This window comes from Perca fluviatilis, chromosome 15 (assembly GCF_010015445.1).
Source record: "Perca fluviatilis chromosome 15, GENO_Pfluv_1.0, whole genome shotgun sequence".
NCBI lineage: Eukaryota > Metazoa > Chordata > Actinopteri > Perciformes > Percidae > Perca > Perca fluviatilis.
Genome location: NC_053126.1, coordinates 3,276,151 through 3,299,776, shown reverse-complemented (window position 1 = coordinate 3,299,776; position 23,626 = coordinate 3,276,151). Strand labels below are relative to the sequence as shown.

General features: G+C 40.4%; 1 protein-coding gene across 4 annotated transcripts in view; it reads right to left on the bottom strand.

Moving 5' to 3' along the window:
• Positions 1–16,169, bottom strand: part of smarca4a (SWI/SNF related, matrix associated, actin dependent regulator of chromatin, subfamily a, member 4a) — a 37,779-nt gene extending 21,610 nt beyond the window's left edge. For 3 of the 4 annotated variants that reach the window (XM_039824715.1, XM_039824716.1, XM_039824717.1), the window contains exons 1-9: positions 10,438–10,567; positions 7,533–8,003; positions 6,893–6,991; positions 4,175–4,430; positions 2,324–2,450; positions 1,997–2,170; positions 571–744; positions 311–478; positions 170–220 (exon numbers count right to left, since the gene is read on the bottom strand). In XM_039824715.1, the coding sequence (XP_039680649.1) occupies positions 170–220; positions 311–478; positions 571–744; positions 1,997–2,170; positions 2,324–2,450; positions 4,175–4,430; positions 6,893–6,991; positions 7,533–8,003; positions 10,438–10,558 (1,641 nt within the window). In that variant the 5' untranslated portion in view covers positions 10,559–10,567. Of the gene's footprint in view, positions 1–169; positions 221–310; positions 479–570; positions 745–1,996; positions 2,171–2,323; positions 2,451–4,174; positions 4,431–6,892; positions 6,992–7,532; positions 8,004–10,437; positions 10,568–11,233; positions 11,506–15,959 lie in introns of those variants that run through there. The other variant, XM_039824718.1, reaches the window with a different exon arrangement.
• Between the last annotated feature and the right edge of the window lie 7,457 nt (positions 16,170–23,626).

Genomic DNA, 23,626 nt, shown 5'->3' with positions numbered 1-23,626 from the left:
CCTGAAGGTGCACAATTGCATTGCAGCTTGTTTCTTTCTTAATACCGGACCAATTTCAAAGATAGTTGTCCCCATCAGTCACACAAAAACGTGGGAAAATAGGCTTCAGGTTGAAAAATTCCGTAGTTGCCCTTTAAAGAAATGACATCTTATTTAAGTAGTTCCTCACCTCTCCATCAGGTCCCAGGGCGGGAGCGCCACCCTCCATAGTCTCTGGCTTCTGAAAACATGAAGGAACATTTTAAGTAGATGAAAAGCAAAAGGGAATTTAAACTTACAAAGAGATGCAATGCCAATGATAAACATTTACCTTCTTTTTCTTCTTCTTTTTCTTCTCTTTGAGAGCTTGCACGGCTTTGTGCGCGCGCACCAGCTCAGTGAGGTTGGCCACGTACTCGTCCGTCTGCTGCAGCAGGTAGGCCAGGCGCTTGTCTTTCTTTTGGTCGATGAGTTTACGGTAGCCTTCTTCATCTTCAGCCTGGGGAAGATTCACAGACATGTTCGACGCTGAATAGCAAACACACACTTATTATTGCATTTAGGCGTCTGGGTTGTAGATTCGAGTCTCACCATCAGCCTCCGCATTCTCTCCTTCTCAATGCGCTCGTTCTCTTTCTTCTGCTCGCGCTCGGTGTTGGCGTGATAGGTGGCGACGGCCTTGGTGGCCTTCTGGAGCTTCGCCGTGATGGAGCGGTGGTACTCCTTGAAATCCTTGGCGTGCTGCAGGATGCTGTTGAGGTATTCCTATCAACAGAAAAGACCCACAAAAAGCCACCACAGTTATTAGCTTCTAGAAATACTGTGAACAGAACTGAAGCCGTTGTTAGTTTCTCTTTTTTAAACATTATGTTTTCAGTCTTTGCAGAAATGGAGCTGGGCGACATGGAGAAAATCAAATATCCCGATATTTTTGATCAAATACCTCAATATCGTTATTGTAGGGTTGACAATTGGTGCTTTCACAAAATATGCACACAATGAGATTCCTGATAAATAATCACCAGCTATGTTGATATAATAATTATGTGGGTAAAGGCAACAGTCTGGTGTGCTCAGAAAATGACATCGCTTTACTGTAATGCAGCCTTTAAAACCAGGAAAAGACAACACTTGTGTCATACCACGATATTGCGATATCCAAAATCTTAGACGATATCAAACCTCATACTTTATATCGATTAGAGCTGGGCAATTTTTCCCCTAAAAAACTCGATTTACGATTCGATTTTTACCCCCTTCCATTTAAAACAAAATAACTGCGAACTGTAAATATATTTTAAAAATATATATTTATTGTATTTAATTAAAGTGCATCAACATAAAAAAAATTGCACAGGCAAACCCTTTCTCTAACTGAAAAGTCACTGTGCAGTGTGCAACAAAGATTGTTAAACATCCAAATTATTTATACTGTATTTGGACTGAAAAAAAAAAAAAATGAATCGATTTGACCTACCAACTCGATTTTTAAATCAAATCGATTTTTTTCCCAGCCCTAATATCGATATTGATATATTATCGATATATTGCCCAGCCCTATTAAGAAACATTACCGTTGTAGTTCTGCCTTCTTCAGTAACGACTTATGCCGACCTTACACCAAACCACTTTTCAAGCGATTCCATTGGCTCAGACTAATTTCCAATATCAGGATGAAATCCCGGGAGTCTTGCTATAATTGGAGTGGGCTCCTGTCGTCTCAACCGGTCAGTGTAAGGTGGTCATAAAACTCAGTCCAAGTCAGTCTTTTTCCTGTCTGGACGTTCCAACAAAATCAAACGTGTTTGATATTATCGTGCGTTTTCAGACTTTGTAGTAAAGTTTATTCACGTGAACACTGTCAACTACCAATGGGTGCGCTCCCTCCAGCACCAAACAGAAAGCCGCAAATGTCTAAAAGTAGGACTTTTAGTTAGGTACGATCAAGGACTGCTACAAACCAGCCAACAGAATGCCTTCACCCTGCTATAAACCACCCACAGGAATCGGTTCCCACCTGGTGTTTCTGACGACGTTTACGTTCCTGTTCAATCTTCTGCTGTTTCTCCAGCTTCTCGGTGATGCGGGCTTCGCGTAGAGACTGCCGTTTGCTGCGCTTGTAGGCCTTGGCGTTGAGGGCCGTTTCCAAAGCAGTGTCACGTCGCATGCAAACAACCACCTCCTGACGCAGCTGTGGGCACAACAAAGAAAGTGGACATGTTGAATACTGCGTCTACGCCACAGGGGAAAACAATGACAGAACCGTGATGCTGGAGGGGGATTTAATAAGCAGAGGTTCCAAATGTGCGACAGATGTCTATCCTTCACTAAACTTCATGGTTACCTGTCTCTGGAAGTTAAGCAGCCTCAGGGCCTTGAGCTCGATGGTGGCCTTGGTGCGCAGGTCACCGGCCAGAGAGCCCGGCAGGTTCTCCAGCTCCTGGATACGGTGAGCAATACGCGCCTGTAGCCTGAAGAATACATGTCAAAATCATTATATTCCAAACCACTGTTGTCCTCCTTCTGGCCGATCATCCACAATTACAAGGCAAAAATAATTGTAATGGTAGAAGAACTTCTCTGATAAAACTCCACACCGGTTCAAAACTTATCTTTGTGACCAAGAGCTTTGTGTCACACAGTTTTTGCCGGCCTGGCCGATTATCGGCTGCGATATTCAGCTTTTTTTATCATTATCGGAATCAATCAAATTCCTTTTAAATTGTGCTTCTTTGGCCCTGATGCAACCCGTCTGAAGTCCCCACCTTTGTAGTTTCGCTCCATGTCCCGCCTGATTGGTAACACGTTACGAGAATAGCCTGTCAGCACTGGAGGGGTAGTGTGCCGCTGACGGGCAAATGCCACTGTGTGTCACATGTAAGGCACAGACATAGCTTAAAGTGCTCATATTATGTTCATAATTGTATTTAGAGGTTATATCAGAATAGGTTTATATGGTTTAATTATCAAAAAACACCATATTTGTCTTGTACTAGACATTGCTGCAGCTCCTCTTTTCACCCTGTGTGTTGAGCTCTCAGTTTTAGCTACAGAGTGAGACATCTCACTTCTGTTCCATCTTTGTTGGGAGTCGCACATGTGCAGTACCTAGGTAAGGACTACTAGCCAGTCAGAAGCAGAGTATGAGGGCGGGCCCTGACAGTAGCTAGGTAAGGACTACTAGCCAGTCAGAAGCAGAGTATGAGGGTGTGCCCTGACAGTAGCTAGGTAAGGACTACTAGCCAGTCAGAAGCAGAGTATGAGGGTGTGCCCTGACAGTAGCTAGGTAAGGACTACTAGCCAGTCAGAAGCAGAGTGTGAGGGCGTGCTACGCTAGCAGCTAGGCGAGCATTATAACGTGTGTTACAAAGTGACCACGTTTGTCTCTGAAGTAAAGGCTGGACTACAATAGAGCTGTTTGGAGCAGTTGGTGAACAGTGTTTTCTGTTGGAGATGGTAAGTCCCTTTGGGGGACTTTGGGCTTTTTCACTTTGTAAACCTACATGTATAACATGCACAAAATATATATAACACAATAAAGGAAAGGGAAAAAGACAAAAAGCATAATATGAGCACTTTAAGTTGCACCCGGTGTTTCAGCGACAGCAAAATACTTGCCATCATAGAAACAACAAACAAAAAAGTATGGTGTAGTTAACGTTAACTTCAATTATGAATAATCAGGGTGCCCTTTAACTGGGTTTTATGGTTTTTAGTGGCATAGTTGTTAAATGTGTGTAAATACCAACATAACCGCTGTTAGATAAATGCAGATGATGGAACACAACAGTGTACTTTATTGCGTTTTCCCTAGGGCTGTGCAATTAATCAAAATGTAATCGTGATTATGATTTTGGCTCCCAACGATCACTAAAACAGAATAATCGAGAAAAATAATTATTTAGCTCATTACGTTTTGCAAGTAAACTCTTAATTTCTCTTGTGTTCTGAATGAAAAAATAAAGTTTAAATAGGAAAAGTATTAAGGCAAATTTCACAGATGTATGCGGTTTTTTTTACTGTTGATTTATTTAACTTTTTCCACTGTTTTTTAAGTTCAATAATTGCAACCTCTTTCCAGAAGTTAACAAGTAATCGTGTCAAATTATCGTGATTTCAATAGTGACTGAAATAATCTTGATTATGTTTTTTTTCCATAGTCGAGCAGCCCTAGTTTTCCCCCGCCCTGTCTCACCTGTACTCCCTCTCCTGGAGGATCTCCACTGGGTCCAGCCCACGGGGCTTTTGGATGGGGGTTACGCGGTTCTGCTTCTGGTGAAGCATCATGGGAGGGGGCTGGGCAGGCTGTCCCGGGGACTGCGTCTGAGGCGGCATTACTGGGGAAGCAGCGGGGGGAACTGAGGGAGGAGCGGGCGAAGGTCTGCCCGTGGGCTGAGGTGGGATCAGCTTCTGGGGAGGGTTTGACGGGGCCGCAGCATTCACCATCGGCCCTGGAAGAGAGGAACCAGAAGAGGTGGCGTTACGCTGCGTGTGCGTATCGACACGCGTGGCTCTCTGCAGTTCTTATTATTTGAAGCTCATGTGCTGGAACTTATTTCTTGCTGACCGGAGTTTGTACCTTCAAGGTTGAAAGCAGCAAAGCGTCAGCTAAATGACATGTAACGTAATGTAATCAGTGGTGGAATGTAACTAAATACATTTACTCAAGTACTATGTACTTAAGTACAAATGTTGAGCTACTTGTACTTTACTTGAGTCTTTTCTTTTCATGCCACTTTCTACTTCTACTCCGCTACATTTCAGAGAGAAATATTGGACTTTATTGGACTACTCCACTACATTCATCTGGTACAGCTTTAGTTACTAGTTACTTTAGTGACTCCACTACATTCATCTGGTACAGCTTTAGTTACTAGTTACTTTAGTGACTCCACTACATTCATCTGGTACAGCTTTAGTTACTAGTTACTTTAGTTACTCCACTACATTCATCTGTTCCAGCTTTAGTTACTAGTTACTTTAGTTACTCCACTACATTCATCTGTTACAGCTTTAGTTACTAGTTACTTTAGTTACTCCACTACATTCATCTGGTACAGCTTTAGTTACTAGTTACTTTAGTTACTCCACTACATTCATCTGTTACAGCTTTAGTTACTAGTTACTTTAGTTACTCCGCTACATTCATCTGTTACAGCTTTAGTTACTTTACAAGTTAAGATTTTTGCACACAAAACACATGTAGTTTATAAAATCTGATGTTTGAAACTAGTCAACAATATAAAGGCCTATAAGTCCAGCTGAGATGATTAGACCATTAAATACACAACTGGTTGGATCCTTTACTTGTTCTACAATGGGAGGAGTTTTCAGCATAGAGTACTTTTACTTGTAATACTTTAATGGTGCGTTCTTTTTGTCCACCGAAGTCGATCTACGAGTCGTTTTCCGGAGTTACGAACCGGAAGTTGCATAAAGAACGCCCCCGAGGTCGTATATACGACTGGTCAAGTCGTCTGAACTCAGAGGACCCCGAGCTCACTTTCAAAGATGGCTACGTTGCATCACACGTAGTAAACATTGTGGTTTTCTACAATTTTAAACACTTTTGTCTTTGTTGTAACCAAATGAAGAAGTCGTACACATAGCGCTGTATACTGCTACCTATAGGCATGTCTCTACAGTCTTATTAGAAGTTAAATATAGCGCTGTATACTGCTACCTATAGGCATGTCTCTACAGTCTTATTAGGAGTTAAACATAGCGCTGTATACTGCTACCTATAGGCATGTCTCTACAGTCTTATTAGGAGTTAAACATATGCAGCTGTATATACTACCTATAGGCATGTCCCTACAGTCTTATTAGGAGTTAAACATGCGTTGTATACTGCTACCTATAGGCATGTCTCTACAGTCTTATTAGGAGTTAAACATAGCTGTATACTGCTACCTATAGGCATTTTTTTTTTTTGTTTTTTTGTTTTTTTTTTTTTTTTTTTTTATTAAAATGTATTTTATATTTTTTTTATTTTTTTTTTTTTTTTTTATAATTTAAATAATTTTTTATATATATTTTTTTATAAATTTTTTTTAGTTTTATTTTTATTTAAATATAAAAAATTTATTATTTTTTTTTTTTTTTTTTTTTTTTTTTTTTTTTTTTATTTTAAAATAATATATATTTTTTAATTATTTATTTTTTTTTTTTTTTTTTTTTTTTTTTAATTAATAATAGTTATTTTTTTTTTTTTTTTTTTTTTTTTTTTTTTTTTTTTTTTTTTTAATATTAAATTTAAATTTTTTTTTTTTTTATATTTATTTTTTTTTTTTTTTTTTTTTTTTTTAAAAAAAAAATTTTTTTTTTTTTTTTTATTATTTTTGTTTCTTTTTTTTTTTAGATTTAAAAACCACCCAATTAGTTATTTTGTAGCTTGTGCAGCTGAAGTTGGCTAGAGACGCTCGGTTGCTATGACAACAATGGCTTTAAGCCGAGTCTTGAGCAGAAAGCAGAGCAGTAGCCTACCGTTAACGTTAATCAAAACGTAATTTTCATGTATCAAACTGTGAAATATATGTGTGTAATATGTCAATAACTGGGTGAATAGAATCCTAAATGTTACTAAAAATGTTACAAAAACCCATCTTTTCTCCGACTCGTAGTATTGTGTGACAAACAGAACGCAACAACCCCGCGGTTATTCGTTTTTCGACATGGATGGGACGTCACACTCGAGCTACTAGTCGTGATTACAAGACAAAAAGAACGCACCACAAGTACATTTTCCTGATGATATTTAAATACTTTTACTTGAACATTTTCAATGCAGGACTTTTACTTGTAACAGAGTATTTTTACAGTGCTTTTACTTAAGTAAAGGATGTGAATGCTTCTTCCACCACTGAATGGAATCAACATACACAGAGCTGACTGAGGCGAGCACCGGGTTTACCTTCAGGCCATGATTTAGGGGGTCCGTTGGTAGGCGGGCCTTGCATACCTGGGGGAACTCCTGCAGGTCCAGGAGGCGCCATATTAGGACCTACCATGCCTAATACAAGAAGAACAGTTTGATTTTTCACGTCATTGGTACATATTGGGAGAGGTAATAATAATAATAAATTCATTTTCAGCCACCAGGTGTCTCTGCTGAGTCATTCAATATTCTGCTTTCTTTGTTTAAAGTAGGGCTGCTGCATTATGGGAAGAAAGAAAAACATAAATCGCAATTATTTTGGTCAATATTGAAATCACGACTATTTTTACGCAATTACGCATTGACAAAAAACAGTGAAACGGTTAAAGAAATCAACAGTGAAAACAAAAACTGTTGAAATTTCTTAATACTTTTTCCATTTTAAGTAGTTTTTTTAATTCAGAACACAAGAGAAAAATAAGTTTACTTGCGAAACGTAATGTCCAAAATATAGTTTTTCTCAATTACATTGTTTTTGTGATCGTTAGGAGCCAAAATCGTGATAAAAAAAAATTTGATTGAAGTGAATTGCACAGCCCTAGTTTAAAGTTTATGTTACACATTTGTTTGGATACAATTCTGTTAAGAGGCACACAAGAGGGTTCCCTCAGCTCACCGTGTGGTCTGTTGTAGTTGGCCTGAGCTGGTCCCGGCCCACCCACAGGCCCACCCACAGGCCCACCTCCGGGCCCCGTAGAAGGCGGCATGTTGGGCATCGGCTGCTGCTGCATCCCGGGCATGGGCCTCTTCCCCTGCACGGCCATCTGCAGGTGCTCTGGTAAGGGCTGGCTGCGGGCCAGCATCTTGTAGGCCATAATCTGAGCCCTGAGTTGGTGCAACTGGTTCTGGTTGAACGGAGCGGGTCCGCCTGCACCGCCGGGTCCACCGCCCGCGCCGCCGGGTCCACCCGGACCCTGGGGACCCCCGCGGTTAGGTTGACCCATCCCCTGGTTAGGGTCCCCGCTGCCCTCCATAGGGCCAGCACCGGGGCCAGAGGGACCTCCGGGGATCATGGGGCCAGAGGGAGGGCCGTTGGCTGGGACAGGGCTGGGTGCGTGCTCTGAGCCTCCCAACGGAGAGGGGTAACCTGGGGAACACAGAACAGATGCATGATGGGTACGTCAAAAACACTGTTCAAGCATTGTGGTTCAATGTTTTGTATATGATTATGGGCCCTATTTTAACGATCTAAGCACACGGTGTGGAGCGCCTGGCGCAGGTGTGTTTAGGGCGTGTCCAAATCCACTTTTGCTAGTTTGACGGCAGTAAAAAGGGTCTCTGTGAGCCGGGCGCCTGGTTCTAAAGGGTTGTCCTTAGTGTCTTCATTAATCAGAGGTGTGTTTTGGGCGTAACATGCAATCAACCAATCAGAGATCATCTCCCATTCCCTTTAAAAGCCAGGCGCCTTGGACCTTGGAGCATTGCTGTTATGGAGGATTTACACAGTCATATTTTTATTTGTAATCTTCTGCATGTGTGTGTGTGTGCTGCTGCGCGTCCCTGTGTGTGTGTGTGTGCTGCTGCGCGTCCCTGTGTGTGTGTGTGTGCTGCTGTGCGTCCCTGTGTGTGTAACAAGCATAGTGTGCGCGCACTATGCACGAGCATTTTACTAATTTGCTGTTAAAATAACAATGAAACACTGCGTTATTGACTTTAGACCAGGTTTTTGTTGGTCAATGGCGCAATCACTTCCCATTACCTCAAGATAGCAATACTCCCAGAATGCACCTGAACACACCTCCCTGTAAGACCAGCACGCCCATGAGCGCAAAGATGGGCGCAGGTGCATTTGCTATTTAAACGAAGTGGGCGCTTTTGTTGATAACAATTTTATAAAATCCATTGTAACAAAAAGACATTACAACATTACGGCACAAATCTTTTTATTTATTTTTCAACGTAGCTTTTCCTGCGTGTCTCTGCAACGTGTAACGTTAGACAGCCAATCACAGACATTATCAGATTTTGGTAGAAGCATGCTGCGTGCTTAATGGCCCACTGACGCTGATGAGATTTGCTCCCTTAGGTATTAAAATCTGGTATTGAATGACAAGGCATTTTTCAATACTGCACACTAAAGGAGGCAATTTGGTTGGTGCCTACACTGGCGTGCTAATTTCAGGATCTAGTTTCAAGTTATTTATTGTCAAATGCACAACAATTACAAAAGCAGTCTATGTCACTGAATATTTTGGGTCTCAGGCTCCCTCCAACAATGTAACTTAAAGTTGTATAAAAACTAGGGAAACAAAGAACAGATGCATGCTGGGTATGCAAAAAAAATTGTTCAAGCATTGAGCTTAAAGAGTACTTTCATAATGAAATATATTATTTTTTATATTTGATAATATTTTAACCCCTGGGCCTCATTCACATACCTTACACTCATTCCTTTTTTTTTTTTTTGTTGTTGTTCTGTGAAAGGGGAAGACCCCACAACCCCGTTCCCCGTCCCTGCCGTTGTCCTCCTACTGCTCTAAAAAAGCTGCCAGGCCAACAAAAAAAGAAAACCGCTGGATGGGTTCAAACACACAGCACACCTGTTCTTCCTGTTCTTTTCAGTTACATCCTTAATTTTAACTTCAACCCTGCATCTTGACTAGGGTTGGGTATTGTGTTTTTTTTTTTTTTACCAATTAAAGCATGCCTTTAAAGCAGTCCTAAAAGTACTTTTAATGACAGTGCCTGAATAAGATAAAGTACTTAAAAAATAAGATGAGATTATTTTAAAAATAGGTGGCACAGTAGGCTAACGTTACCTGCTGCCAAGTGTAATGTTAACCCTCTGGAGGTCTAAGGGCCTTTTTCTTCTCTTTCTTCTTTAAATTCTCTTTAGGGTATTTGCATATAACATCAAAATGTTCAGAACAAACTCAGTTTTCTGTATAGTGACGCCCAATGATAATTTGGCCCTGAAGCAGAAATATTTCACCAGTCTCATGTGAAAACAATCCTACACTCATTTGTTTTGGTGCTTGAAATGAGTTTTCATTTGTCTTGGGGGTCCTAAGTAATGTAATATAAATGAATCTATTTATAAATTCAAAAATTTTGTAATATCGCTTTTTGGAGTGTTGCTTCGACCGCTCGTCTTCTGTCCTCGAATAAAGAAAAATGTAAAAACCTACCACGCGCGTATGCAGTGACATTTCTGTTGCCTGTACCGTCCGTTTCGGAGCACCAGAGAGCAGCGCGGGCGTTTAAGTGGAGCCAAAACGAGGCCCCGAAATCTGCGTCTGGTCTGGTAGATATTGTTGAGATAGTAAGAACACGAGAATGTATCTCCTCAAGTTTCATCTCTTGGGCGCCTGGTTAGCTCACCTGGTGGAGCGGGCCCGTGTAGAGTGCTTGACGCGCCGCGGGTTCGACCTCCGACCTCAGGCCCTTTCTCATTTTTCCCTCCGTCTTACTGTCTCTTCAAATAAAGGCTTGAAAAATGCCCCAAAATCATCTTTCACAGTTTCATCTCTCTAGAACTTGCAACGCAGGATACATTAAACACACATATTATGGGGTGTTACCTTGGGAATGTTGGTCCATGGGGCTCGGAGGGGGTCCCATCCCACTGTGTCCCCCTGGTCTCATGCCCATGCCCTTCATTTGGGCGTAGCGGGGGTCGTCGGGCATTCCCTTCTCATGCATGGCTTCCTTGTGATTAAAAAGTATAAGAAATGTCTACTGTAATTGATTCTTGCCGGTGTTCATTCGGTTTATACTAGTACTTGGTACTTGTGTGTCAGTTCGAAAAGAATAGTGTAATATAGGTGTTAGTTAAATGTTATGGTAGGGCTGTAAGGTGAAAAGAGAGGAGGGGGGGGGGAAAGGGGAAAGAGGGGGTGTTTGGTGAAACATTTGTTATAGCGGTTTCTATTCCTCTTTTCATTATTATATTTACTGTTTTTTAAAATAAAAAAAAAAATGTTGATTTCAAGATATTCACAAGACGTTCCATTATTTTATTTTACAGATTCCATAATCTTTCAATATCTGCTACGATAGAATCTGTATCCGCAATATCTGGAAGGAAAATCGCAATTTCATTTTTTTGCCCACATCGTTCAGCCCTATTAGGGAGTAAATCTCATCAGCGTCAGTGAGCCAATAAGCACGCAGCATGATCTAATGATGCTGCTGATTGGCTGTCTAACGTTCCACGTCGTAGACTTTACGGCGTTTTGTGGCTTACCATGTACGCCGGTGGCTGTTAATGGTTAATTTTTGTTGTCAATGGTAGGTACCGGAGTATTGAATTCACGGTACTGGTATCAAAATGTGTTGCTACCCAGCTCTAAAGGGGACAGAAATGAATAAAAAAACAGTTTCGTACTTTGTGCATTTGGTGCATGTTGTCCTGAGGATATCCTGAGGGTCCCTGTGGAGGGTGGGGGTGTCCAGATCCAGGAGGGCCCGGGCTCGGCCCCATCATGCTGTGGGCTGAGCCTGGAGAGGGACCAGGGCTCGGACCCATCATGCCTCCCGGAGATGGCCCCGGGCCTGGGGAGGGTCCAGGCCGAGGTGTCCCTCCCATCGGGGGGTCAGGAGTGGACATCTCTCAGGGGAAACGGAGTGTGTGGCAGCAGAAAGTACCCCTGTGAAGAGAGAGGACAACAGAGTCAAATTTAAGACTTTTAAGACCTTTTTAAGAGCATTATGAATGAAATTTAAGACCTATATCGCTACATTTAACACAGTGCGCGGTCAAGGAAGGCCTGTATCCTGTGATGTGCCTACAGTGTTGTTGTCATTACTTAGAATTCCTCCTGGGGACGACAGAAACCATGCACTGTAGCTTTAACGCTTTAACACAATACTAATGTAAGACTTTTTAAGACCCGGCAGAAACCCTGAATTAAGGCAATGTCCAGAATCCATCCGGGACCAGAAAAGCATGCATGTTTGTTTATTTACACCGCAGTACTGCTTCAATTCCAAATTATGGAGTAGCCTGTGCTGCATACTCAAATTTGTTACATAGTCCGAAACCAAATTTGGTGTTTGGACCTGCCCCCACTGCTAAAAAAAAAAAAAATCCTAGAGGAAACACTGAACACAGTGACTTCAATACCAGTTCCTGGACGATACTTTTTTCAAAACCTATTTTATAAAATCCATTTTAACAAAAGAAATGACAACATTGCACATTACGGCACACATCTTTGTATTTATTTTCCAGCTCCTAGCACGCGAGTCCTGTCTCTGTGTAACGTAGAGTTGTTCCTTCGTGTCTCTACGATGTGTAACGTTAGACAGCCAATCAGCAGCATTATTAGATCTTGGTACAAACACGCTGCGTGCTAATTTGTTGTTTATTTTAGCTCGGAACCAAATAACTTCTAGATGTGATAGAACTTGTAATACTTAGTACACAGAATCTAAATGTGGTTGCAAGAAAGTGAAAACTAGTGGAGATATTATATTTTAAAAGATTCTTTGTTTGGGTAAAAAAATATTTTACTAATTTGATTACTGTAAAAACAGTCAGCGACAATTATTTACACATTGAAAATTATCCTACAGGTTTCTTGGATGTTCAGTACAAATTTCAAACCAATCCTGTGAAAAATAAGTAACCGGCGACGCTTACAGTACACATATAAAGAATGGCAAAATGATTACATTTAGCCCTGTTGTGTGTATTTAAAAGCAGTGCGTTTTAAATTAGGGCTGCCACCTCTTAGTCCATTAGTCGACTAATCGGTCGTTTTGGTCTTAGTCGACTAAGATTTCTTTAGTCGATAAGTCATTTATTTATTTATTTATGCTTATTCATGCTTAATTACTTAATTCCAAGAAACTTCTGAGCACATTTATGGTAAACACAAGATTTAAAGTGGTGCTTTTGCAGGATTAATTGTGGAGAAACTCAGTTTTACAGATGGTTAATTAACTACATTTATATTGTGCTTTTCTAGTCTTAACCACCTCTCAAAGCGCACAGCTCTGACAATTAAATCAACTAATCGATTAGTCGACAAAATCGTATAAGTGTTAGTCGACTAAGAATTTCTTTAGTCGAGGACAGCCCTATTTTAAATACACACTGCTGTAAAACTCCCGCTGTGTGTATGGGAGTCTGGTTTAGAAGAGTCAGACAACAAATAGAATCTGTGTCGACTATTTGTTCAGATTTCTTTTAATTGTCTGTGTGTCTTGTTGCTCCTTATGTGCATTAGGCCTGCACCATAAATCGTTATAAAATCGCAATCTCGATTCACACCTGCTCGCGATTTAATTTTTAAATGACTTTTTTCCCCCCTTGAATTCCTTAATTGAAAGCATTTGACATTAATATGTTTTATTGATGTAAAGACATGTTAAAATGAGTTCAGATAGAGCCTGTATCAGGGCCATATTTAGTCCAGATAGAGCCTGTATCAGGGCCAGATTTAGTCCAGATAAAGCCTGTATCAGGGCCAGATTTAGTCCAGATAAAGCCTGTATCAGGGCCATATTTAGTCCAGATAAAGCCTGTATCAGGGCCAGATTTAGTTCTGTGTTATATGTCACTATTTTTGGTAGTCTACTGTACTTAAATGGCCAGTATGTACTTAAGTTCCTGTATTCATTGAAGCCTCTGTGTTTACAGGCTTGTGGTGATGCACCATGTGCTCTAAATTGTAATTCATATTTTTCCCGAATCGGAGAAAAAAAAAAATTTAAATAAAAAATTTTTAATTTATCGCTAAGAAGGCCAAATTAGAAGAATGAATCATTTTATTCAGAAGCACAAATTCTACAACAAGGTTACCTAACATTAATCAACAGAATAAACAGGATGGCGTTTAATTTGTCATTCTGATCACCATTTCATTTCCTAACGATCATAAAAACAATGTAATTGAGAAAATACTTTTGCACATTACGTTGTGCAAGTGAACTCTTAATTTGTCTCGTGTTCTGTATGAGAAAAAAAAAAGTTCTATGTCACAGATCAAGGTGTTTTCACTGTTGATTTGTTTAACTTTTCTTTTAAGTTCAATAAATGCAACATCTTTCCAAAAGTCAATGAGTAATCGTGTTAAATAATCCCGACTTCACCAAATATACCAAAATAATTGTGATGATTTTTTCCACCATAATCGAGCAGCCCTCGTTGTCGGTAGGGCTGCATGATATGAGGAAAACATCTAATTGTGATTATTTTGACTGATATTGTGATTGCCATATGATTCACGATATAGGAAGAAATATATTTTTAATATAATTTTTGTATGATTTTTCTCATTTTCATTGAAAAATGTTAAAATTTAAAAATGTAAATGATTATAGTGTGATTTTTTCCAAGGATCTGTACGAAACAAAGATGTTTTCCGTAGTGTATGATACGGTGTGTAGGCTTGGACGTCTCAGCACCACAGTACTTGGATGGTTTGACACATATTTTGCCATTTACAAATATTGCACCCCAGCCTGCAATTTGGATATTACACTAGTCCATATTGCGATTTTGAAAAAAATTGCGATTGATTGTGCAGCCCTAGTTGCCGGTGAACTGAAAAAGTAACTCTCCATAACCTCCATTTGTAAATGTTAAGTCAAAAGGGAATGTGATGCTACAGTGTTTTTCAAATGTACCGTTTGGTGCTTTTCAGAGTGAAAACACACACACACACACACACACACCCACCCACCCCTGATGTTGTTGTGTGATCTAAACCAAAACATCTAAACCACAACTGATAAAAAAAAAAAAATGTTATGTCTTTGTGGTGCACCATCCTTCCAAATATGCCCGATCCTTAACCGTGGTTAATTCAAACTGTGACAGATTGCTCAATGGAAAAAAAACATTTTATTCACATCACTGATACCACATATCTGACTTGTAAGCAACAAGCCAGCCACTTAAGGATGTGTGAGCTTCTCACACACACACAGTCTCCAAGAGGTCATCTAAACATATGGTTCACAAACATCAAGGTTCCCTTAAAACTGACACAAATTAGACCAAGGACCCCCATTTGATAAGATTATTTTGTACATCTGACAGGATTTTTGCTTTTTAGATTTTTTATTTATTTATTAATTAAAGAAAGTGTATGAATCTCATATCCAAAATAGCCATACGTGTAGCCATTGTGTTACTTATGGATGGAGTTAGAGTGAAATTAAATAGTTCGACTTTTTGCTGGAGACCCCCTCAAAAGGACCCCCCTTGGGGGGACAACTGAATCTAAACTGTCACTTTATGGGTCAGAAGTATGCTCAAAAAATATGTATACGAGTCTCTATTCAACTAGCTCCAACCCCTGCTGATACAAACACAGACGACTACTAAAAACATATTGAGAGAACAGTTTGTCAAAGTAAAACCTGTGTGTCGGTCCAGCTGTTACAATGTTTACATTTATGTTACAAACAAATAACAGTTAGGCTAGCTATTATTAGCATTGGTAGCTTCACCAACGGTAGCCAGGCCTAGACGAATTTAATAGTTACATTATGTCCGACAGAAAACAGTAAACCCATCATTTGAAGCTCCCGTTATACATAATGTAACACGAGTTTCCTGACATTCGCTGGACACCTGGTTCAACCGTAAAACGACACTAAAAATTGTTGGTAAAGCGACAAAGAGCACCAGCCCGACTCAGGCTAGCTTGCTAGCTAGCTAGGTAAAAGCCCGTACTGATACCACAACATAAGCTGGCTGCTGACGGTACTTAGCATGCTAGCGAGCTAGTTGTGTTAGCCTAGCCGGCCATGCTCTCCCAGGCCAATTAGGCACAAAACGGTGTTGTTTTTCGAGATGTTTGTGCAGATGCGGCGACATGTGAAAGGTTAAAGCATCCCTCATCGCTGTGGCTGATTGATCCAACGCGCCTCCCGTACCCTTGGCTCAGTGCTCCGCTCTAAGCACATTTCCAAAAACAATTTCCATTCATTGCACAGTCGCGCCACAGCAGCGCTACTGTAATGTCGGTCTTTTTTCTCAACAACAGAAAAAAGCCCACACCGTATACAAGCACACGCATCCTCTTAATAGCAGCGTAAAACACAGACAAAACTCTTCAACTAATAACCCAATTTATAGCTGACTTACACGGATGGTGAACGCTGATGTTGAAATCCTCGCCGGTTGCAACGTCTCTCGGTTTTCCTCCTAGCCAGAAACAAAGAGCAACCGACCCAGTTGGTTTTTTTCCTTCACCCCCCTCTCTCGGTAGATTGTATCACAGGGACCGGCCTGTGCGACTCTGCAGCGCCCCCATCCACCGTCTCACTCACTTCCCGCATGCCCAGTGAGGGCTGCGTTAACAGGCAGGAATGAAAGAGCGAGAAGCCGACGTGGGGGATGGGTATTGTGGGAAAGAAAGCAGGAATGGTCATTTAGCAGGGCTTTCTTTTCATGTGAAAACGAGCCCTACGTGCAAAGGAATCTAACTTAATTAGGCTGTGATATATTAATTGAGCGAAAGAGAGAAAAATAAGGTTTTTGATATGTCATTATTGTCAGCCTGTAGTTGTGTGAGTGTGCTTAACCTCATAATTTGCCCCTTTCTACTGCTATTTTCTCATATTTGCCATCCCCAAATATAAAAGCTTATACTGCAAGTCCATACTGCATGTACAGTGCTCAGCATAAGTGAATACACCCGTGCTGAAGTTGACTAAAAAGAGGAATAAAAAAATTCATCTTTTGGAATTTGATCTTAATGCCTTGATTAAACAAATGAGGAAAAATCCAACCTTTAAGGACACCAATTTTATTTGTGAATGAATAATGTATCGTAAATAAATAAATGTTCTTTCTTAAAATACAGGGGGCATAAGTATACACACCCCTATGTTAAATTCCCATAGAGGCAGGCAGATGTTTATTTTTAAAAGCCAGTTATTTCATGGATCCAGGATACTATGCATCCTGATGAAGTTCCCTTGGCCTTTGGAATTAAAATAGCCCCCCGACATCATCACATACCCTTCACCATACCCCCCACATCATCACATACCCTTCACCATACCCCCCACATCATCACATACCCTTCACCATACCCCCCACATCATCACATACCCTTCACAATACCCCCACATCATCACATACCCTTCACCATACCCCCCACATCATCACATACCCTTCACCATACCCCCCCACATCATCACATACCCTTCACCATACCCCCACATCATCACATACCCTTCACCATACCCCCACATCATCACATACCCTTCACCATACCCCCACATCATCACATACCCTTCACCATACCCCCACATCATCACATACCCTTCACCATACCCCCACATCATCACATACCCTTCACCATACCTACAGATTGGTATGAGGTACTTTCCATAAAATCATCTCTCAATGCAAATCATACCTGCTATTAGGCTAACTGAAATAAAACCAACATAGGGGTGTACTTACTTATGCCCCCTGTATTTTAAAGGTGCCCTGCCACACGCATTTCATGACTTTGTGATAATGTCTGAAGGTCTACCATGGACTCTGTAACCTTGGTTACCTTGTTTCAAGCCATTCTAGCGTGGTATAGAAAGCCTGCAGGAAGACTCAGCTCAATTTCTGCCAGTTCTCTTTAATATTCAACAAGCTAAGCTGTTTGAATCTGATTGGCTAACAGCTAGCCAATGAGAGCCTGGCTGTCAGAATTCTTTACCCAGCCCAACTGGACGCACTCATGAATAGTAATGAGCTCAGGCAACATGATGTCAGACTGACCAGCTTTTGTGATTGGTCTGATTTCTCTGCTTATTTCTTTTCAATGTCTAGAGCTGACAGAGGAGGTAGCAGTTCATTTTCACATTCACCACATAACACAAACACATATGGACCTAACATATTTTAAAAAATGCAAGTAAAAACGGTTTTGTATGGCAGGGCACCTTTAAGGAAGAACATTTATTTATTTGCGATACATTATTCATTCACAAAGAAAATTGGTGTCCTTAAAGGTTGGATTTTTCCATTTTGTTTTTAATTAAGGCATTAAGATCAATTTCCAAAAAAATATTTTTTATTCCTCTTTTTAGTCAACTTTAGCATGGGTGTATTCACTTATGTATGAGGCTGCATTTTAAAGCTAAATACTTGTTTCTGAGAATGAGTTTGTTTAGCATATGTAATTAAATCACAACCCACAACATCAAACATGGTTCAAAATGGTTCATGGTCTATAATAATTCATATTCCAAAAACGATAACTATGACATGCGTTATGCCACCGCTGTAAAACACCAGACACACCTTCTACATGCTGTCAACAACATCTAAAGTTTTTGATATCTAGGCATAAAGGGCATCACTTTCTGTTGCTCTTCATGTACACACACAGAGATAAACATACGGCTAAAAACAAGGACAACAAAGCTGAACGAGGTAAACATAAACCTGTTGTTACTATATACAGCATAACTTTGTACATAAAATAGTGCATATATACATATATGCATACGTTCGTATACACACACACACACACACACACACACACACACACACACACACACACACACGTAAACACTCAGCTCTGTGAGGATTGTAAACAGTAGATTCATCTGATGAACACTAGTTTGATCTAAAATATGGCTTACATTTATTGTAAAATGCCCTTCATGTTCCCAAAAGCCAAGCTGACTTCTTCAAAATGCTTTTGTCCATAACAGTTCCATTCAGTTTACATTTCCTTTACAGTTTTTTGCAACATAAGAAAGCTTTTTTTGCACACCTCTTTTGTCAGGCAGGTGCGTAGGATGTGATCAAAAGTAGCAGATCAGAATTTTAGAAGAAGTCCCGCACACTGACCATTACGCAAGCAATAATTTATTTAGAAAAATACAACGTTTCGGTCTTAGACCTTCATCAGGTAAATTACAGTTTTTTTACAATCACTTTGCTACTAATTTCAGAACCTTGATGTCACTTGTAACACAGGCTGTCCAATGTTCAAAACATGGCATTGTGCATTCATATCTTTAAAGAAATCTTGCACAATCATTGGTTCAAAAAACTAATTTATGGTGAAATCCCATTGAAACGTTACTTTAGATAACCCACACACAAGCTACCCATAGTTTCACTGTGGCATCATTCGTACAATCATTAAATATTGCAGTACAAAATAGGTGATACATGTTTCATTATGGTACTGTAAATACATCCCTGTAAAAGTATTGCAGTAGTAGAGAGAATAGTACAGACACAGTGGAATCATTGTACAAAATCTGAAATTTATTGATGAAAAACAATACAGTACAATCACAACATAGGTTTATTTGAATCAAAGCTAAAATAATTAGCTATGAAATAGAAAAGAAACAGTAAATATGCATAGTGCAACAGTACTGTAAACAGGGGTGTAGCACAAAATCCTGGGCCCTGTAGAAAGGCATTCTCTATGGGCCCCTCCCCGCATCCACAGCTATTCATTCTAGCATCTTTTTAGGCCCTCCTCACATGAGGGCCCTGGGTACTCAGTCCCCTTTCCACCCCCAGTCCGACGCCCCTGACTGTAAAACATCAAATGCAGTGTTCCTCAACTTGCTTGTACTGTAAAAAGCTAAACAAAGGAGTGATTACTGCACTTCTACATCTTCATCATCATCTACGTCTTGTGGATTTGGCCACAGGTTCTCATCTACGTCACAATGGATGTTTTCATTAGCCAAACATCTTGGAAAAAACCTTCGGGCATGGTGAATCCAGGCCTGACACTGGTCTGATGTGATGTCATTGCATGCGTCATCCATGGCCTGGAGAAGGGTGACTTGTTCATGAGGGCGCCTATCATAAACTTTCCATCTCAATGTGGAGAAAAATTCCTCAATCGGGTTGAGGAAAGGAGAGTATGGAGGTAAATACAGGGTGGTGACCTGGATCACCTGCCGGCTCCATGTTACGTATCGCTATGTCGTTGTATGTGGATCCCAATCAATTCTTTATATACTCGTACCACAATGTGAACTCAATCATCAGTAACGAGTTGGTAGAACTGGACAAGCAATTCCAAGGGCCTGCATGCATACAGTGCAGTGCTGTCAACACTGTAAATAGTCTAAAAAGGTAGTACATAGGACCATAGAAACAGTGTCTGATAAACAGTAGTACATTCCAGTAAAGAACATTATTTGAATGATTAGGCTAATTGATTATCAAAATTGTAGTGAATTCACTTTCTGTCAATCAGTTCATTAAATGATTAACTTATTGTTTAAACAATATTCAATACTTTAGATTATCCCCAACAAAGAGGCCACTTTCATGTTGCTTTTGATGGAACGTTGAGTGTTATACTAACATTAGGGGCTCAGCCCAAACGAATGGGGGCGGGGGGCTCAGCTCCTTTCTCCATGTACAGCATTCTTTGATAAAAGAATGCCTAAAAATCACGTAGCCTACATTTGAGAGAAACACGATAGTTGTCAAGGAAAAGAATCATCCTGTAGAGCCCACATCCTTGTTTTATATCGAACTGTTCTCCAACTGTCAAAATAATATTAAGGATGACCAGATCCTGTCTACGGAGAGCCTGTTCACTCCCTATTCAGCCCCATTGTACCAAATTTGGTTGCAGTTCCACCAGAGTTCCACTGGGGGGCGATCGCAGGCGAGTGCAAAATGAATGGGACTCTATGGAGCTAGACGGCTAAATGTGTCTCTTTCGCCTGATTGTCGTTGAGAAATCTCAGATTTGATTGGAGTTTTTGTAAGTTCAACATGGGTTATAGGTCGAAAGTTGAATGAACGAGTACCTATGGCCTTTTGATTTCTTACAGGGTGAGTCGTTGTTGCCCATTACACGCTAGCATTCTGCTAATGGATGCTGATTGGTCAGTGAAGGAGTGATTACGACCAGATATCCTGCTTGACGGCATCCGAAGCAGAGCCTGAATATCAGAGTGAATATTTCGGCGAGGTCTTTAAAACATCAGCAAACCTCTTTCTAGCACGTGTATAGACAGGGAGAGACTAACCTGTTAGCTGTGTTGTATTGACAGGGAGAGCCATAGACAGATAGACAGACAGACAGACAGATAGACTTTTATTGATCCCAAAAAAATGGGAAATTGCAGCAGCAAAAATATCAGACACACATCACACATACAGAATATACATGAAGTAAAAGAATACAATATACATTAAATAATAATAGGATAGAATATAAGAACAAATAGTTTAAAGTATCTATAAGTTGGGAATGAAAACTGTACAATTGTTTAAATAGTATTCATAAAGCTGTGGGGGGGGCAGTGCCGCCCAACTACGCGCTGCGCTACCCCTGGCATCCCGCACCGCTCGGACTTACCGCCTAGCGCTGCCCTCAAAGTTGAAATAATTTCAACTTTAACTCAGATGCCGCTGACCTTTCGAAAGGGAAATAGCTTCCTCGCCACCCGTGAAGACGAATACCTGCGCTGCGCTCTGCGCTGCGCTCTGCGCTGCGCTCTGCGCTGCGCTCTGCGCTGCGCTTGCGCTGCGCTCTGCGCTGCGCCCTGCTTAGCGGTGAGCAGAGAGAAAATCGCGTATTATGTGTAGGCGGCTTCAGTTTCACTCCTGCCACCTAAAAAGAGACAAGAATTGTCTAAGGTTTCTACTTTTTTAGTTACATAACGTAGGTAGGGTAGGGATTTGGTGTAACTACTCTTGAATTGCACTATTCATATTTATTTATTACTCTGTCCCCTCCAACTGTGCAATATGTCATTTCTATTCATCCGCACCTTACTCATCTGTATATCTGTGTTCATGTACGGTCTGTTTATATAAAAAGGTGTTTGTGTAAATACAGTTGTTTTATTACTACCATAACCAATTGTTTTTTTCTATTTCTTATACTTTATGTATAGTTTTCTCCTATGTCTGCTTAATGTGTATTTGTGTTATTCTGATGTGTGTGAATTCTTTCTCTTTTGAGCTGCTGTAGCACAGGAATTTCCCCAGCATGGGATTAATAAAGTCTATCTTATCTGAAATCTATTTTTAGTACGGTTCACAAGATAAACTGCGAGATTTCCCCAGTAACCACACCGGTCCAGTCAGAGAGACTGAGGGGAAACCTAAAACATTCGGGGCACTGGAGCCCCAGAAGATGCCCACCTGCTCCGCTCCTGCCTACATTTACCTACAAACCATCACCTTAAAGCTGTAGTAGGCACTTTATTTTTGGCATCATTGAGCCAATAATCCCATAATACTTCAGTCTTTCAGCATATTGTACACTTTACCGCATTAAATATATTTTCACGACGGTGTACAGAAAAACAAATGACTGTCTCTTCTTCATAAAGTGTTTATTCAGATAAAAAAAAACAGCAATAATCCAGCTCATGAGAACATTTTCAGTAAGTTAGGCTCCCTTTTTCCTGAAAGGAGCGCACAATGACAACATCAGACCTCTCGAGTGACGCCGTACTCGGTTTCTCATGTGTGAGTCACATGTTCGCAGGAAGCCAATTTTCCAGCACATTTAAAAAGGCAGCCCATCCTGTCACATGACATCAAACAGCGGGAGATTGAGCATCTCCTAGTAACGTTTCTTGTTACTATTCTTTTTAGATTATCTTGAATAGATAAAGTAAAAAAATTAAAATGAGCATGACCTCGTATATTTGGGCTGAGATGGCAAAATAGAAAAAAAGTCTTTAAGACCTTCAATTGACCGATAAACGTTCTTCTCTTAAAAACAATAAATACAAATACAGATGAGAACAAAATAGCAATTAAAAAATATCGTAGTGTCATGAACAATAACTGGCCGCTTCAGTTTCCCCTTGAGGTCTTTCTTCCTCGTGGACGCGGTTTGTTTTTGCACTCAGTAGTTAAAGCAACACCAAAGATTATTGTGTACCTTAAAATAACGTTTCCAAAATCATTTCAGCAACTCATCAACTCCCAACAGGGTGAACGGCACTGCTGCATTCGCTTCGCGGCCCTCTATCGGCAAGTTTGCCAGGTCGGGTAGCGGATCTGTAGTTCCAGTGAGACATAAGAAACTACAATGGACAATTCCGCTTCCAACCTGTAGGGGGGGCCGAAGAGGAAAAGTTCTCTAGTGTTTCTTTAAAGGACAATTCAGGCGCAAAATGAACCCAGGGGTTAATAACACCCAGTGTGTACCCAGTCGACTGTTCTCTGGCATCTGTTTTCATGCTAACGGAATGGGTTTGTAGCTTAAAACAAGCTGGTGCGGACCACTGATTAGCTTACAACGCTAGTATTCAGGGCACAGGGAAAGTAAAAAGTCCGCCTGTATAAGTGAACGCTACGGTCTTTATAAACTATGTTTTTAATAAACTGTGTAGGGTGTAGGGCTGTGCTCGAGTGAAGAAATTCTTAGTGGACTAACACTCATTCGATTGTATCGACTAATCGATTAGTTGATTTAACTGACAGATCTGTAAATCTGAGTTTCTCCCCAAAGAGTCATGCAAAAGCACCACTTTAATTCTTGTGTTTACCAAAGATGTGCATGAAAAAAAAATAAAAAATAAAAAAATAAATAAAAAAAGCATAAAACGTGACTAATCTACTAAAGAAATCTAAGTTGACTAAGACCAAAACGACTAAGAGGGAGCAGCCCTACTTCAGTTTACATGTAGGGACCCTCATTATGCTACCGTGAAAGTGTGGTGATATTTTGAGCCTTGTTAGTGGTGTAGAAATAGAGATTTATTTTTACTTTCCCTGTGCCCTGAATACTAGCGTTGTAAGCTAATCAGCGGTCTGCGCTAGCTTGTTTCAAGCTACAAACA